Below are 16,613 nucleotides of genomic sequence, written 5' to 3'. Positions count from 1 at the left end.
TGAAATCTTGCACACAGACATGTAGTAAACATGATTTCTGGTCTACTTGCAGTCAAATAAAGTAAATATCCAATCATATCTTGTAGCTTAAAATATCTACACTCTTTTCTTTCTTATCTTCATCTAATTTGGTAGCTATAGGCATATGAGTAGATGTAGGTGAACAATTTATCATTCCAAATTTCTTCAGAAGATCTTTGACATACTTAATCTGATTGATGAAGATTCCATCACTTTTTTGACTAACTTGAAGTCCAAGAAAGTAACTTAATTCTCCCATCATGCTCATCTCATATTCACTTTGCATAAGTTTTATGAATCATTGACACAGCTTCTCATTATTAGAACCAAAGATGATATCATCCACATGGATTTGAACTAGGATAATGTCATCACTATGTTGCTTGTAGAATAGAGTTTTGCAATTGTGCCTCTAGTGAATCCATTCTTGCTTTAAAATTCTGACAAGGTATCATACAATGTTATTAGTGCTTGCTTCAATCCATAGAGAGCCTTTAATAGTCTCTTTACAAAATCTGGAAATTTTGGATCTTCAAAGCCAGGAGGCTGTTGCACATAAACTTCTTCTTTTAGTTCACCATTGAGGAATGCACTTTTCATATTCATTTGATACACCTTGAAATTTGATTGTGTAGCAAATACAAGAAAAATTCTTATTACTCTAAGTCTTGCAACTGGAGCAAAAGTTTCATCATAGTCAAATCATTCTTCTTGTGAGTAGCTTTTGAAAACCAGTCTTGCTTTGTTTCTAGTAAAAACACCATTTTCATCCATTTTGTTCATGTTCACCCACTTTATTTCAATGATGCTTCTATTTCTTGGTGCAGAACCAGTTCCCAAACTTTATTTCTTTCAAATTAATTTAGCTCATCTTGCATAGAAGTTATCCAGTCATGATCAAGTAGAGCTTCTTCAATTTTCTTAGACTCAATTTGAGATAAAAAACATGCATGTAGGCATTCATTTGCAGTGGCACTTCTAGTCCTCACACCGGCGTTAAGGTCACCAATGATAGTGTCTCTTGTGTGACTCATATCCCATTTTTTGGTGTGATGATTTTGATGTTTAAAGGTGTCCTCATTTTCTTCATTGTTGGTATGACTTGCATAATTATCATCTCTTTCTCCCCCCCCAGAGTTTGTGCTATCAAATTCAGGTGGGCTTCTTTCTTGAGATGAATTCTCATTTGCAGAATTCATAGGTTCACTAGCTTATTCTTCTTCTCTATTGTCTGCATTCTTTTCATTTTCATCTTCAGAATCACTATCAAGGTTGAGATTTTCAAATTTTAAAGCTTCAACTTTATTATCATCAAGGCATTCCAAGGCAGGATACTTGTTATCATCAAATGTCACATATGTGCTCTCCATTATTTTCTTTTACTCTAGCACATAGACTCTGTAAGCAGTCATTTCCAATTAATATCCAAGAAAGATAGCTTCAAATACTTTCGAGTCAAATTTTCTAACATATTCAGAGTTGTCTTTTATCACAAAGCACTTGCTTCCAAACATATGAAGATGTTTAACTATAGGCTTCTTCTTAGACATTATTGAGTAGGGTGACTTGTCAATCCTTTTGTTCACCAAGTATCTATTATGAGTGTAACATTTTGTGTTAACAACTTCTTCCCAAAAACTGGTTGACAATTTGGCATCCTGCAACATTGTCCTTGCAGCTTCACTTAGAGTTCTGTTCTTTCTTTAACCACACCATTTTGTTGAGGTGTTCTTGGAGCAGAGAACTGTTGAGTGATATCTTTGTCTTTATAGAATTCATTTCATATAGAATTTCTGAATTATGTACCATTGTCCTTGTTTGTTGAGTTCATGTCTGTAACAAACAGGCTTCCATTTCTTACTCCTTTGAGAGCAACTTCACCAGTCTTCTTGCTTGTGATTGAACAGTGTTCTTTGTCAAAAATAAGCTTAAAACCTTTATCTGTAAATTGACTGACACTTAGAAGATTTACTTCAAGACCTGCAATCAGTGCTACATCCTGAATGACTACATTTCCACAAATTAAATTGCCATATCCCATTATGAATCCCTTGATGTTGTCTTCAAAGGTCACCAAAGGGCCAATCATCTCCTCAAACTGTGATAGCGGGGCTTTATCACCTGTCATGTTCCTAGAGCATCCACTATCAATAATCCACGTGACTTATTTTTTCTTTCCCTGCACATAATGAGGTTTAAGTATTTTAAGCTACCTAAGAAGTGTTGGGTACATTCTTCTTCTTGGCAGAGTTAACAGGAGTAAAACTTGAACAATCAAAAGACAGATTTCTTAGCTTGATTAACATTTTCTTCTTGGATCACAGATCTAAAATTAACTTCTTTTAGATCATTTCCTAATTTATGACAACTAGTCATAACTTTCATGTTGCATGGAATGCAATCAAACTTGTCATAGAAAGAATAGAGGTCATCAGCTTGAGCTTCATTGTACTTGCATGCCCCATACTTTAGATCACTGAAAATATTTTTATAAAGATGAGTTAGGTGATTTGTTGAGCCACATCTTTGACACTGCTTTCTAGGGGAATCTGCAACGTAGGCATAGTTGTTGCTTTTGTTGACTCCTATCTTCCCATTTATGTTCTTCTTTTTCTTTACCGTGCTTTTATTTTTGGCTTCGATTACTGGTGTTTTGATGACTGGACTACTCTCAGGATTTTTTTCACTCTCGGTGTTGACAGTTGATTTGATATTTTCTTTTCTTCATCTTCATCTGCAATTTCCTGCTTGATGATAAGCTCCTCTTCACTGAAATTCACCTCAGAGACTTTGAACAATGGTGCATTCACCTTTTGAAGCACGACATGAAATTTTTTGTTCACACTTTTCTTTCATTTGTCAATTTGACTTTTCTTTTGAGATGAATTAGCCTCATAGTCCAGTCCAATGGTTATGTTAGCACAGGGCTTGTTCTTTTCATTGTATTAACCAACCAATTGAGAGGCATTTTTAAATGACTTAAGTTTAAGTTCTTTTTCTCAATTTTATCTCTCAATACAACTTCTACTTCCTCTGCACATTTCAGCTTGTTTTAAGATCTTCATTTTCTTTCCTGGATAACTCTAGGCTTACATGCTGCAGATCTAGTTCTTGTTTCTCAATTTCAAGTTTCTCATGCACTTTTGATAATCTATTCATGTCCTCAGTAGCAGCCACCATGCTTGTGTGAATATGAAACATTTCTACACTCATCTTTTTAATAGTTTCCTTATATTGTGATGCATTCAAATTAATGGTGGTTAGAATAGTGTTGGGTTTCGAGCACATAAATGCAACAGAAACTGTAATTAAAAACGTGAAAAACCAGAATTTCTGAAACCCACCGCAGGATCCATACGAAAAATAGATATTTAATTCGTAGATCATATTGTTTACCTTAAGAAGCTTTGTAAATTGGTTGAATAATGGAGATCCAAAACTTGTTCAATCATCACGCATCCCGCTCTCGCGATCTACGCTCTATCGGTATCCACACGAATACTTGAACTCAAGGATTGCATGTGTACTAGCACAAACTCGTTTCTTCTTGCTCTCTACATCTTCTCTCTTGGTGGCTAGGGTTTTAGTAAAAGTCTTGCTCGCAAAATCAGCCACATAAGAGATATTATATAGAGAGTAGAAAAAGAAATATAACTCTTAACTAATTAGGAGTTATTATTAACTCGAAATTCCTATTTGTATAATAATTAAGTCACACTTAATTATTTAAGAAATGAATTTCATAATTAATATTAATAAATTTGAATATTAATATTTATCTAATTAATTAAGTCAAACTTAATTAATATTATAAATAATTCAAATTACTTTAATTTAATTTAAATCCAAATTTAAATTAAATAATCCTTCAAGCAGTCTTTGTGTGTGACACTATAGGTTGTTATTACGTTGGCAACGAATTTTAAATCTAATTTAAAATCGTAAACAATGAGCGGCATCTAGTAATACATCATTGCTACCCAAGTAATAATAATTGAATCGGTGATCGATTAAACCTTTCGTGAATAATGTACAATGTAATATAATCCCTTTAACCAAATATTATAGATTAAACTAGAGGCATGTAATGTGTCATCCTCATCAATGTTTAATCCAGGTTTCCTTGATCAATGAGTAGACTATCATATCAAATCAACATTTGAGCGTGGCCACACATTTCATAGTCTAGCTCACACAAGAGGCCAATAATATCAAACCTAAAATAGGAGGGTTAAATCCCATCTAGATCATGCATATTTCTCAGACCATTCATAATATACCCAATGTCCACTTTTATCATTACCCGGTCAAGGATAACATTTAATGGAATCAATGTATATTAATTCTCGTATAGAAATATAATGACTTTAGTTCTAAGGACCATTACATCATTATCACTGTGAGAATTACTTATGACATAACAGACATGTAGAATCTCACATTGGGTCTGTCCAGCACCATGTACATATACATCTGCCTGTATTTTTGACTTTAGTATCACTATACATATGATCAATGAGATGTGATCTCAGTCAACAAACACACCAGTCTTAATACATTATTATTATCCCATAATAATGATACTCGAATAGGACCTTTAGGAATATTGATACTATTCTCATAATCTCATTTCTCAGTCACGTACTTAGAGATATAGAATTGCATATCATATTCCAAGGGCATTTATTAATCTAACATTTATATCGCAGTAAATTAAGAATTAATAAATTATAAAGGGAATAATCGATAGAACATAAACATTAATAATCCTAATGTCTTAAACTAAAACATCATAGTGTTGTCTCTAGGGAACAAACACTAACAAATAGTTACCTCAGATTTTGATGCAGATAATTCTCCTTCCTCTAAGGCCATGGGAACATAATTTTCATATTCATTACTATCATCTTCATCATCTGTGTCATCCCGACTTTTTCCTTCAGTACATAAGATTTTCTTTGTTGCTTCTTTAGAAGTACTTTATACTTAGCTTCAAGCTCCAAATATGCCTTGTCTTTCTTCACCTTCTTTGGCTTTCTGCATTATGTGACAAAGTGACCAAGTTCATCACAGTTAGAGCATCTAATTTTAGATCTGTCCACAGATCCCGATTTATAGCCACCTCTTCTAGTTATATTTGTTTGAGTTTTTCCTTTCCAATTGTTGTTGTAGGATGTTTGACCTTTACCCTTGAAGTACCTGGGCTTTTTGACTCTTATGTTTGAAAACTTCCTTTCCAGGTAGGCCATAAACTGGTCCATTTCATCCAGCTCATCCAGGTAGGCATCTCTGTGTAGAATCTAACAGGTTTGTGACCCTCCTTTGTCCAGTTAATCTTGCATTCTTCAAGCTGCATTTGTAGACTTTCTGCTTCAGTGATAAAACAGTTTGTTGACTGATAATCTTGGTCTTCAAGTTGTTTGTATTCTGAAATTTGAGATGTTGTCGAGATCTTCATTATTGTGTAGAGATGTCCCCTATCGAGATGTACAAATGCTTATCGATATGTCCAATTCTTTACATGTATAAGTGACTTGTCGACATCTTCACTTCTCTACATGTAATTGACTTGTCGATATCTCCACTTCTCTACATACAGTTTTGGCTTGTCGACGTCTCCACTTCTCTACGTATAATTTTTGGCTTGTTAACATATCCACTTCTCTACAAGCAATTTTGACTTATCGATATCTCCACTTCTCTACATGCAATTTTGGCTTATCGACATATCCACTTCTCTACATGCCTTGGACTTCTCTATAAGCAAATTTACTTCTCTACAAGTATAATGACTTCTCTACAGGCATAGTCGACTTCTCGATATAACTCCATTGCATTTCTTGATCTGTGACTTGTCGATATGTGACTTAAAACATTTTTACAGAAAAAACATTATTCAACTCCAAGCTTTTACACTTCTCTCTGAGGCATGAGCATAATTGATCTTCTTCTAGAGTTTATTCGTTAGTTTGATGTTTGTTCATAGAAAAATCTTCCGAACTAATCTCCTTAACATTTTTACAGACTCAACAATTACAAAATATAAAATGATTATCACCCAACTATAGGGCACAATAATAGAACTGTCAAAGTAACTTAGTCTTGTTATGTACAGACATGTCTTGCACAACACACCAGATTTAAACTATAACCACCACAATAACATCTAATAGTCTTCATCACCACCACACATCACCACCGGAATATCTAATATTTTAAATATCACTAGTGTAAAATCACCAATTAATACTAGAGTGTATAAAATCAGCAAAATAAAAAATTTAAGAAAAATTAAATCGAAGTAGTAGTTTAAATGTCGCATTTAAATCGCAGCTCAGGTTGTTTCGACGAATCAGCCTGGAATCCAAGTTAAATGACTGGAATCGAAGCCTCTGTTGTTTCGACGAATCAGCCTGTTTCTGACAACGTAGTTTTGATCGGACCCGACGATCAGATCTCCGTCGATGATTGAAATTTAGAAATTTCGATTTGTGTGTCTACAGGTCGTATGTAAGAGGAAGGAAGAAATGGAGGGGAGGAGAGGGGGAGCTGTCACGACGAGGATGGGTGGCTGGGGTGGTAGTGGAGAGAGAATGCATGGAATGGGGTAATTGAAATGGGGTAAATGAAATATAAATTTTAAAATATAATTTGTGTGGCGGTGATTGCATCTGGATTTAAAAAATTAGTGATTATAATCAGATCTCTATTTTCATTATAATTATATCGGGGTTCTCATTTGAACAACTCCTCAAAAAGACATAAGATTGATGCAAATAAAAAAAACAATTGAGGAGGACAAATCAACATATAAACAGTTCATGTAGTAGGAAATAAATATCAAAGCAGCATTTCAGGAAACTTGATGACGGACGATGGGTATCAGGCCCGCCTCGAATTATGAGGCACTGTTGTGGGTTGTTATCAACTAATGAGCAGGACTCGGAAATTAATAACGAAAATGGCAATAAGTTTAATATTTCTTTCAGAGACTTTAGTTAATAAAAGGAAAATTCTTCGTTCACTGGACTCCAAATTTGAGCATATTGTTGATATCATTGAAGAGACAAAAAACATTGAAAGTATGATAATGGAGTAACTTCTTGATTCACTACAAGCTTATGAAGAAAAGAAAAAGAAGAAAGAAGAGATCGTGGAACAACTACTCAAGGTGCGAGTTGATTCAAAACAACAAAAAGGTGTTCAAATTCCACAAAGACAAAGTTAAAGTCGAGGACAAGTAGAGAGTGTTTGCAAATTAATCCATTTTGCAGGTTGTTTTTTAATTGAGACCCAAGGTTATACATCACGAACAGATACATAACTTTATATTACTCCAATAAATAGTTGTGGTACGGTGGTCGAGTAAACTGTAGGGTTCGTGGCATGAGTTTAGCTTAAAAAACTTGATAGTACGGAGTGATTGCACAAACTGGACAATGAACCCTTGAGAGGTGAAGTTTCTATACAAATGGTAAAATATTAATTCTAATTATATAAGTGATAACCAAAATTTGATTCCAGCCTTCTACAGAGGAAGGGGTTTCATTATTATGTTATATATAAATTACAGATTGGTGTCACATTTTTAGGTAAGGATTTTGTAATACAAGATTGTAAAAATCTCCCCATTTATTTTGGGATCTATAAAGTGTGTGATAATCTTAATACATTAAGGGGCTGTTTATCAATCATAAGATCATCAAACTTTGCTGGTGACAAAATCTGCATCACCTGCTTCCCAAATTGTTGTGCCATCACATGTGCACAGCTTTTTGTAGTTCTCGCCCACACCAGCACTTCTAGCTATTACTGCAGCTGTAAGACCTGAATCAGATTTATCTTCAGTTGCATAGACTGCAATGGATCGTCCAATGAGATCTGATACTCGAAGCTTATCTTTGGTGCTCGAGAAGAAAGCCTTGCCATCCTCATCAGCTTCTAGTGTTCCCAGGTCACCAAGAGGCTGAAAAGTTCATTTAAAAGTTTAACACATTTCAGTTTAACTTAGTAACAAGGCACTCTGAACAAACTTCTTTTATGTTGTCAAGAACTATTTTCTTAGATAACAGCTGAATCATGGTCACAGAATATTATATGATTTGAGGGACAAAAAAAAAAACCTCTTCTTCTGTTGTTGGATTGAACACCCTTCCGGTGCTTGCTGCTCCTCTTGTCAAATCACCATATTCATTTATAGACCAGCCATGTTTTCCTGTTGGCAATCCGCTAAAGTTGGCTTCTATCCTGGCCAATTCCATGTTAACTTGGGCCAGGCGAACAACACCGTATATATTAGGTCCTTTGAACTCGGAAACAGCAGCTGATACTAAGAAATCTGTATGGCACCAATTACACAATAGTTTCACTGGCCGGCAGCTACGAAACAAAAAATTATACTCAAAAGCAGCAGACAACTTTCTACTACTGCATTTATTGTTTCTTTCTGAACAAATTATTGAAGCTTAGTTACAGCTTAGTTAAATTGAAATTTTCAGATGATTTACACTGCGTTGATTATGTGAAATATGAAGGGGGTAAACTGAACCTTACAGGAAAATAAAAGAGAGGAAACGACTCTGCTTCTATTATACTACAGAATCTAGGTGTAGATGGGTCTAAATTGGGTTCCTCGTCCTGATTATCAAGCAAAAACCTCTACAAAAGTAGAATATAAACCCTTTTGTTACATGTACTAAATTTATAATTATCCTCTAGTAAAACTCATGTACAAGTGTAAATAAATATATTATCCTCACATTACGCTATGTGCTAATTTAAAGTTACCTTTTAGTTCATTCTTATGGGATTATAATATCAAGGCAGATAGTGAGAGTAATATGGACAAATGTAGTTCGTGGGATTATTTTTAAGTATTGCACACAATTATATGTATACATATTATAAATAGTCCAAGTTTAATAGTCCTTTTATACAAGCATCATAGAGATCGCTTAATCTTTAAATAATTAGTCATGCAATACATACCCTCTCTCATTAATCATTTCGTAATTATAGTGACTTACATCTTCCATTTTGTCAAGAGGAATGAAATGAAAATTTTGAAGAAAATCAGTAAGGCAGTAGAGGGAAGAAAATGTAAGAGTCCAAAGTTCTAGAAGGAAGTTGTTATAATTTTTGAGATTATTCTTCAATATAAGGAGAGTTTTATTATTAGAAATGGGTTTTGATCCTCACAAATTCTTACCTTCAAATCACCATATGTATGGTGGCTATTATGAGTTAATCCACCGGATACTATCTTTGTATTGTCTTGCTATCTTTTTAATTTGTTGTCTGCACCGAAGGGGAATGGGCATTCTTTCTCATATTATTGGCATTAAGCTCTACTTTAAAGCTGGTCTATAGCAAATGGAGAATTTAAGATAAACTATAAATTTACCCCCAAATGAGTACAAAGTTCATTCAATTTCTATCTAAATTCTTTCAACCAAATGGACCAATAGTGTTTCTATCATGACAAAACTAGAAATTTGGATTTAATGCAACTGTTTTTAATCGAAACTTATTTCTGCCACAGTGTATTGCTGAATCAGTAAATCGGAAATTTATGTAGTCACACCTCCATATAACAAGAGACAGCAGTTAGAACAAGATAAAGAAGGCCACATTTTACAGATAATGGATGCAAATTAACATATCCATTTTGTTCAATCTACAGGAAGGAGAAAAAAAAGGCAGTGTACAAGTGCATGCATCGTTCAGAGTATTAAAACCACGTGATAAATAACATAGACTTCTTTAACGAAAATGAAACAACTTATAACTTGTCAACTAACCTTCTGGAACCCCTTGGCCGATCAGTCGGGCTTTTCTACCAGTCTGCTCCAAAGCTTCACGCATAGTCTTCACAGGAGATGAGCCCAGGATTCTAACCACTTGATTACTCAGATCTACTTCCACACTTTTTACTCCTAAACACAAATACACAAAAAAAAAATCTCAACTATAAGATATACAACAATTTACCAACATTGACAAGTCTCTTATCAATTACTAAAGGTTTAGGACTCACCTGTAAGTGTATTCAACTTATTCTTGACAGCATTAACACAACCATCACACTTCATATCCACCATAAACTCAGTCTGTCAACAAAATAACACCATAATGTCACAAGAAACATATGTAAATAAGTACACTTTTATAATCAGAGTCATAACTACTCAAACCTAACCCAATTATCGACACGATTCTCACAAGACAAATTCCCAGAACACCGCTCAAAATTGAATTCCTTTTAAGTTACTTTTAACTATATCAAATTTCATTAAGTCTAGGAAAGCTGCAAAATGATTAAACGATTCTGAAACCCGAAAGAGACATTACCTAACGGAGCAAAAGCCAAAACTGTGGAATAATCTTTTCTAAGCAGAAATGGAATAAAAAAAACATCGAATAATTAAATCAAACAACTTGTGGTCATCATATCAGCCTAAAGAAATCAAGAAACGGAACCCAATTCTATATAATTTACAAACACATATAATTCAAAACTTACCAGAAGATCAGGCAGCACAACGCCATTCTGTAAATCAACCAAAAACCATAACAATCATTGAAAAAAATCTAAAAAGTTAACATTTTTATCAAAAAACTGAAATAATATATATATATAAACTTGATCAAGAAAATGAAAGACCTGGAGCGAAGAGGGTTTGTAATCTGCTGAAGGAGCGTCCATGTGAAGAGCAGAGGGAGGTTTGGAGAGATTCTTGGAGAGCCCCAGATGATCAAAAGGCTTGTTTATTAGAAAATATTGAAACTTTAGGGTTTTGGGTATTGAAAAAGAAGGGAAAGAAGAAGAAGATGAAGAAGATGAGGAAGAGAGAGAAGTAAAAGTAAGAGCTGCAACAGCTGCTGCTGCTGTGGTGGTGGTTGTCGCAGCTGCCTTGAGGAAACCCATTAGCCTTTTCTAGATACTCTAGATGAATCTTTGGTGGACTTTCACCCATTTCTTTTGAATTTTATTTTATTTTTATTTTTTACATTGAAAACTAGTTTGTGTTTTTTAGTTTTACAAATTTGCAGTAATTATTCAAAAATTAATTTATATTTTACAAATTCAATTCAAGATGTATATATATATATAATATAATAATAATGGATTTTTCGTTTCTATAATATATTTTTCAAAACATTAAAATATATAGTGCTCTCTCGATTTTAGTCATTCTAACAATATCTGGTTCTAAAATTGGTGTAGTAGCTACCTTACTTCGCAATGACATCAGTCATACATCACTAGCGTCTAATTTATTTAAAAAAAATTAGTTAGAGAATGTAACAGATTTTCTCTCTCTCATGTATATATACAGATAGTCCACATAAATTAGAAACTGAGTATTGTATCATATTACATATCTGTGAATATGTTTTTACTTTTACTCATCATCTTTGTTATTGTGTTCTTATTCTAGTTTTAGTTTACAAATTTTCACATAGTATCAGAGTAGAATAGATTCGTTTCAATGAAGTAATTAAATTACAGGTCAGTCTTTTACTTCTCGTTACTTACTCGATTTCGGTTTGTTTCTTGATCTATACCGTTTTACTGATCAACAACATGTTTTTGTTCTTAGCATCGTGATTACTTCTTCATTTCTCTTTGTGATATGTATCTGTTGTGATCTTTTTTGTTGAAATCTTTCTCTGTGATCTGTAATTGCTCTGAATCTAGCTAGAATTTGCAATCTCTCTGAATTGTTTGTTGTTTTATGCATCTCAATTCTTGTTGATTTCGCAAATAAGTATGAAAATTGTTCGATTATCATCTCTTGATCATCTCTGATCGAGGTTGTACTTGTCATAATCTGTTATTTGTTTAATCATCATTAGATTAAATCTCTTGTTTAGTTTTTCATATTATTTCTAATTTCAACATCCTTGATCTAATATCTGTAAGCAAAACTCATGGTCGAGTCTTCAAACGCAAAAACACAGAAGACTGGACAAACAAATTCTCTTAAAACTTCGCAAGATAATCCATATTACTTACAATCATCTGATTTTTCCGGTATGAAGTTAGTTAGTGATCCTTTTGACGGTACTGGTTTTGAAATTTGAAAGAGATCGATGTCGAAAGTATTATCTGCCGGAAACAAACTCGGTTGTGTTGATGGATCAATAGAAAAACTTCTGAATATTTCACTATTGTTCAAAAATTGGTCTCAATATGACATGGTAATATCTTGAATTTTGGGAGCGTTATCCAAATAAATAAATAGGTCATAGTGTGATCTATTCCACCTATGCTCATGAAATATGGAATGAGTTAGAGGAAAGATATGATGTGTCCAATGGAGCACAATTGTTTGGCTTGCATAAAGAAATTGTTGAAATTACACAGGGCAACTGTGATGTGGCAGAATATTTCACTAAACTCAACATGGTGTGGGATGATGTTGATTCACTATGTCTGATTCTCGTTTGTAACAATGGTACAAGGATGGTTATACAGAAACTATTCAAGTGGACAGTTGAATGTGAGATCATTACCGGAAGTCATGCAGGAGCTACGCATATTATTCGGAGGTTTACCACAACATCAAATAAAAACAACTCTAAGTGGCATTTCATATTTAAGAGGAGATAGTTGTCGTTGCAAGTATGTTTTGCAATGACGATTAATAAATGTTAGACCCTAACAATGCAACAAGAATTACAGAAGGGGGGTTGAATGGAATTCTTAAACCTTTTTCAAAAAATATAAAATCTTCTATCTTAATAATATATAAGTGTTTGATTTGCAAAGTGCGGAATAAGAAGTTAGTAAAATCAAAACACAAGTAATTAAAAACACAAGTCTTTAAAAACTTTATGGTGGATTTGAATGTATCCACCAGAGATATATATTATATCAAGAGAACTCTGTGTAGCAAGATTAGCTCACAGCTGCTTACAGATATGAACAACTAAGTTAACAGAGAAACGCTAAGGATGCAGCTTACAATTGTTTCTCTGAGATAATGTTCTTAGTCTTGTTCTTGTTGTTCTATTTGCTACTTCTTGGTTTATATATCACCAAGATTACAAAGTAATAAGATAAGATAATAAAATAAAAACTATCAAGTCTAATACTATGCTGCTTCATTACTCTATTCCAGCATCTTTTAATATCTTCATAATAGCATGGAAATGGCAATGCTTCTTTGTTCTCTAAAACCTAGTTGAATAGGCTTCCACATTCATTTTGCATATACTCGACGCATGTGACTGTGTTGTCACTGTCAACAGATATTTGAATTGATTATCCGTCAGGTACATGATCATCCGTCGGGTTGCCTTGTTGATCATCCGTCGAGTGGCATTGTTGTTTATCCGTCGGGTAGCTATCTGGCACTTGACTTCATTTCATTTATGTAGAATTACAAGACATCATCTATGTACAATTAATCAACCTATTCTGCATATCTAATTAAAGTCAACATGACTTGAGTGCTACTACAGAATCTAAACAAGGTGTATGCATAAATGTGCTACAGACTCATTATTACACAAGCTACTCACTCGATGGATAATAAATTATCATCCGTCGGGACTATATTGCGTCATCCGTCGGGACTATATTCCTTATCCGTCGAGTGCTACATTTTTCACTAAGTAAAATCTACTAAGGTGTTTTGTTAATGAAATCATCAAGTTCACAACATATCCACAACAATCTCCCCCAATTTATGTCTACTGGAATTATAGCCATAAATTAAGAGAAACTTGATGATAACAAAACACCCTAAAAATACAACTTTAAAAGTAAGTAGATAAAACTGTAAAGTCCTTCAAATAACAAAATGCACAAAGATTAGCTCACAATCATTTTCAAGGTGCTCCTCTAGCCTGGGCAGATTAATCTAATTCCTTGAAGATCTGGATCTATTTCCAAGCTTTCTGTTATTTTCTTCTATCTGATTTTAGAGCTGTCTGTGGAATTCCAGTTCATCAGATTCTGAGAGATTTAGCTTTTCTTGCATTTCCAAAAGAGTCTCATTGCTAGAGATACTCAATTGGTCTTCTAATCTGAAAAATCTTATAACTCCTTTGTCATCCATGAACTCCATCATCCAGAAGGGCCTTAGATGCACTCTACTCCCTGTATAAGGAATAGTTAGAGTCTTTGGGAGTGCATCTTTAGCTCTAATACTCCTCAGTTCTTCAATCTTCTTTAGAACAAGTCTTCTTGCAGTTACATTGAATCCAAAGTTCTTCTTGAATGATGAATAAACCTTTATCGGCACATATTGGCTTTCTTGAAGGATCCTGTGAAGTGGTCATTGAATCTCTTTTCCTCCCTTGTACTTGAAAACTAGCCTTTCAGGTATATTCTTGTAGGCATCAATCCCTCTAACTTCTTCCAGTTCATCTAGATAGAGGTTTAGATCAGAGAATTACTTGATGTCACATAAGTACATGTAATCTCCCTTGTTGACTTTGGATTGAGTTTTGGTTAGATATTTGGATTTGAGAGGTGACAACTTCACTTTCTTGACTGCTCTTGACTTTGTTCTCTTTGGCTTGTTAAGGATTGAAAAATTGAAGTCAGGAATTGGTAGACTTTCCCAGTCTATTGGTTCATCCTTAGGCACAATAGGTTCACCATGAATGTTCCTGTAAGGATCCACCACCTTAATGTCTTAAAATACCACTGAGGGTTTTGATGTTTGAGTTGTAGTTGGAATGGATTCCTTGGGAAACTGATCCTCCAATTCCTTACCAATAAAGTTCAATTTCCTTTTGGTTCTTTTGGCCAATTTCTTGTATCTGTGAGATTTCTTCTGTTGTGGTTCAACTTGCTTCTTTGGATCTTGAGATTCAGAGATTTCAGATGGCTGAGCAGGAATTTTTTGTGTTGGTTTCACAGCTTGTAGCTTGGCCAAGATAGCAGCTTGCTCTTTCTTTTGTTTAACCTTTTTAGCATCTAGAGCAGCTTGCTTCTTTTCTTGCTTCAATCTTTCCTTTTCTTCTCTCTTTGCTTCATCAAATTGAGGATGTCCAGCCACCACACAAATTTCTTTACCATTCCTGAAAACTTTAGCAATTCTCATTTTTAAAGTTGAATCAGCTGGATCCTTGTAGAAGGCAATGGATCTTGACAACAGTTTCTTCTCATCAGGCTTTGGTGTCTCATACACTGTATCCAAAGGGTTCTTTAGTGATGATTTTGGATAGTTCACCCTTGGCTTCAAAAGTACTTCAGCCTTTGGAGATTTGATGTAGGATGGTTGTCCTCTTTCCAGATAGTTCATGCTCATTTCATTCACAGAGATTTGCCTGACTTGAGAGTGATGAACGGCTGAATTTTCTGGCTTCTTTGCTAGCCCAAACTTCTTTTGAATATCCTCATCAATTTTCTCCCAGTTGATTGGATTCAACTACTCCTTTTCATCTACTTTCAAAGTAGTTGCTGCTTCCTTTATCAGATCAATACTGTCCTTAGCTGGTGACTTTGAGATAGTAATTGTAGGCACAATTACTTTGCTAACTTGAATGTTGAGCACTTTTTGCTCCCCCCTCACTTCTAGAACTCTCTTTCTCCCCCTTTTTGTTATCATCAAGCTGAGTAGAGGAGGAGGTTTGTGCAGCAACCAGTTTCTGAAGCAAGTCTGTTTGTTGAGCTTGGTGTAGATGAATTGCTGTAAGAGATGCTTCCATTGCTGTCATTCTTGTATCCAAGGCATCTATCTTTGTGGCAAGATCAGAATTTTTCCTAAGTTGTCTCTTAATGTCAAGCATTGTAGCTTCTGGAAGTTTAGAGTCCATCTTGTCAGAAATGGCCTTTTTTATCTCATCAATATCACCTTTGATAGTGTTGACATCTTGAGCATGTTGAAAACCTTGGATTTGTTGTAGTTGTAGAGAAGCAAGATATAATATCCAGGATATATCGTGTAATTATTTTTGCTAATAGATAATTATTATATGTATTCAGTATATATTCTGTAAATTATTTGTTAAGTGTTAAAAATGTTTGAATGTTTAAAAATATTATTAATTGAGTATTTCAATTTTTTTATGTCCAAAATAAAATATAGATAATTGTCATATCTTCCTAATTATTTTTATGTTAATTTATGAATTTATAGGAATCATATGGATTTTTTTTAAACTCTTGTTCCGGGTATTTAAAACCTATTTTATGAAAACGGGAACCAACCACCGTTAACCGTTTTTACGTTTTTAGAACCCGAAACTCTTCCGAGAACTCCTTCCTAACCTAATTGCAATATTCCGAGCATTTTCCATGTTTCGACTTTTTCGATCCGGCGTACGGTTTGTCCTGCGCGGGTCCCGGCGCAACATTTTCGATACAATATTCATTTCGATAAATCAATAAAACCCGTATTTTCGATAAACGGGAGCTTTTTATTAAACTATCCCAATTATCACCTCGTAGTACGTGTAACCAGGCGCTGAGACCAAGACCGCAGTACAAATTGTACAGATTTGGATAATTATCCCGAAAACCGATACCGTTTGGATCAGTTTTTATAAATAAACGTACCGTTTTATATCCGGAATGATCCAACGGGATACTAATTCTCCGTAATTATAAATAGCCTTTTACCGTATTTTAT

General features: G+C 34.2%; 1 protein-coding gene across 1 annotated transcript; it reads right to left on the bottom strand.

The window, feature by feature from the left end:
• Positions 1 to 7,493: 7,493 nt before the first annotated feature.
• LOC141667439 (copper chaperone for superoxide dismutase, chloroplastic/cytosolic) lies at positions 7,494 to 10,988 on the bottom strand. Its single transcript, XM_074473938.1, has 6 exons — positions 10,685 to 10,988; positions 10,544 to 10,570; positions 10,058 to 10,130; positions 9,822 to 9,956; positions 8,145 to 8,359; positions 7,494 to 7,987 (listed from the first exon to the last, which is right to left on the bottom strand). Exons 1-6 carry the CDS (start codon positions 10,946 to 10,948, stop codon positions 7,724 to 7,726), a joined length of 978 nt encoding a protein of 325 aa, XP_074330039.1. The 5' UTR covers positions 10,949 to 10,988; the 3' UTR covers positions 7,494 to 7,723.
• Positions 10,989 to 16,613: the final 5,625 nt, after the last annotated feature.

This window comes from Apium graveolens, chromosome 6 (assembly GCF_009905375.1).
Source record: "Apium graveolens cultivar Ventura chromosome 6, ASM990537v1, whole genome shotgun sequence".
In the NCBI taxonomy this organism is placed as follows: domain Eukaryota; kingdom Viridiplantae; phylum Streptophyta; class Magnoliopsida; order Apiales; family Apiaceae; genus Apium; species Apium graveolens.
Note: the sequence above shows the minus strand (reverse complement) of the source record. Positions and strands in the feature narration are given on the sequence as shown.

Coding starts and splice junctions, on each gene's coding strand:
- LOC141667439 (XM_074473938.1), bottom strand. CDS start 10,948: ATGGGTTTCCTCAAGGCAGCTGCGACAACCACCACCACAGCAGCAGCA. Junction 8,360..9,821: donor CGGCCAAGGGGTTCCAGAAG/GTTAGTTGACAA, acceptor GGTGCCATACAG/ATTTCTTAGTATCAGCTGCT. Junction 7,988..8,144: donor ATCCAACAACAGAAGAAGAG/GTTTTTTTTTTT, acceptor TGAACTTTTCAG/CCTCTTGGTGACCTGGGAAC.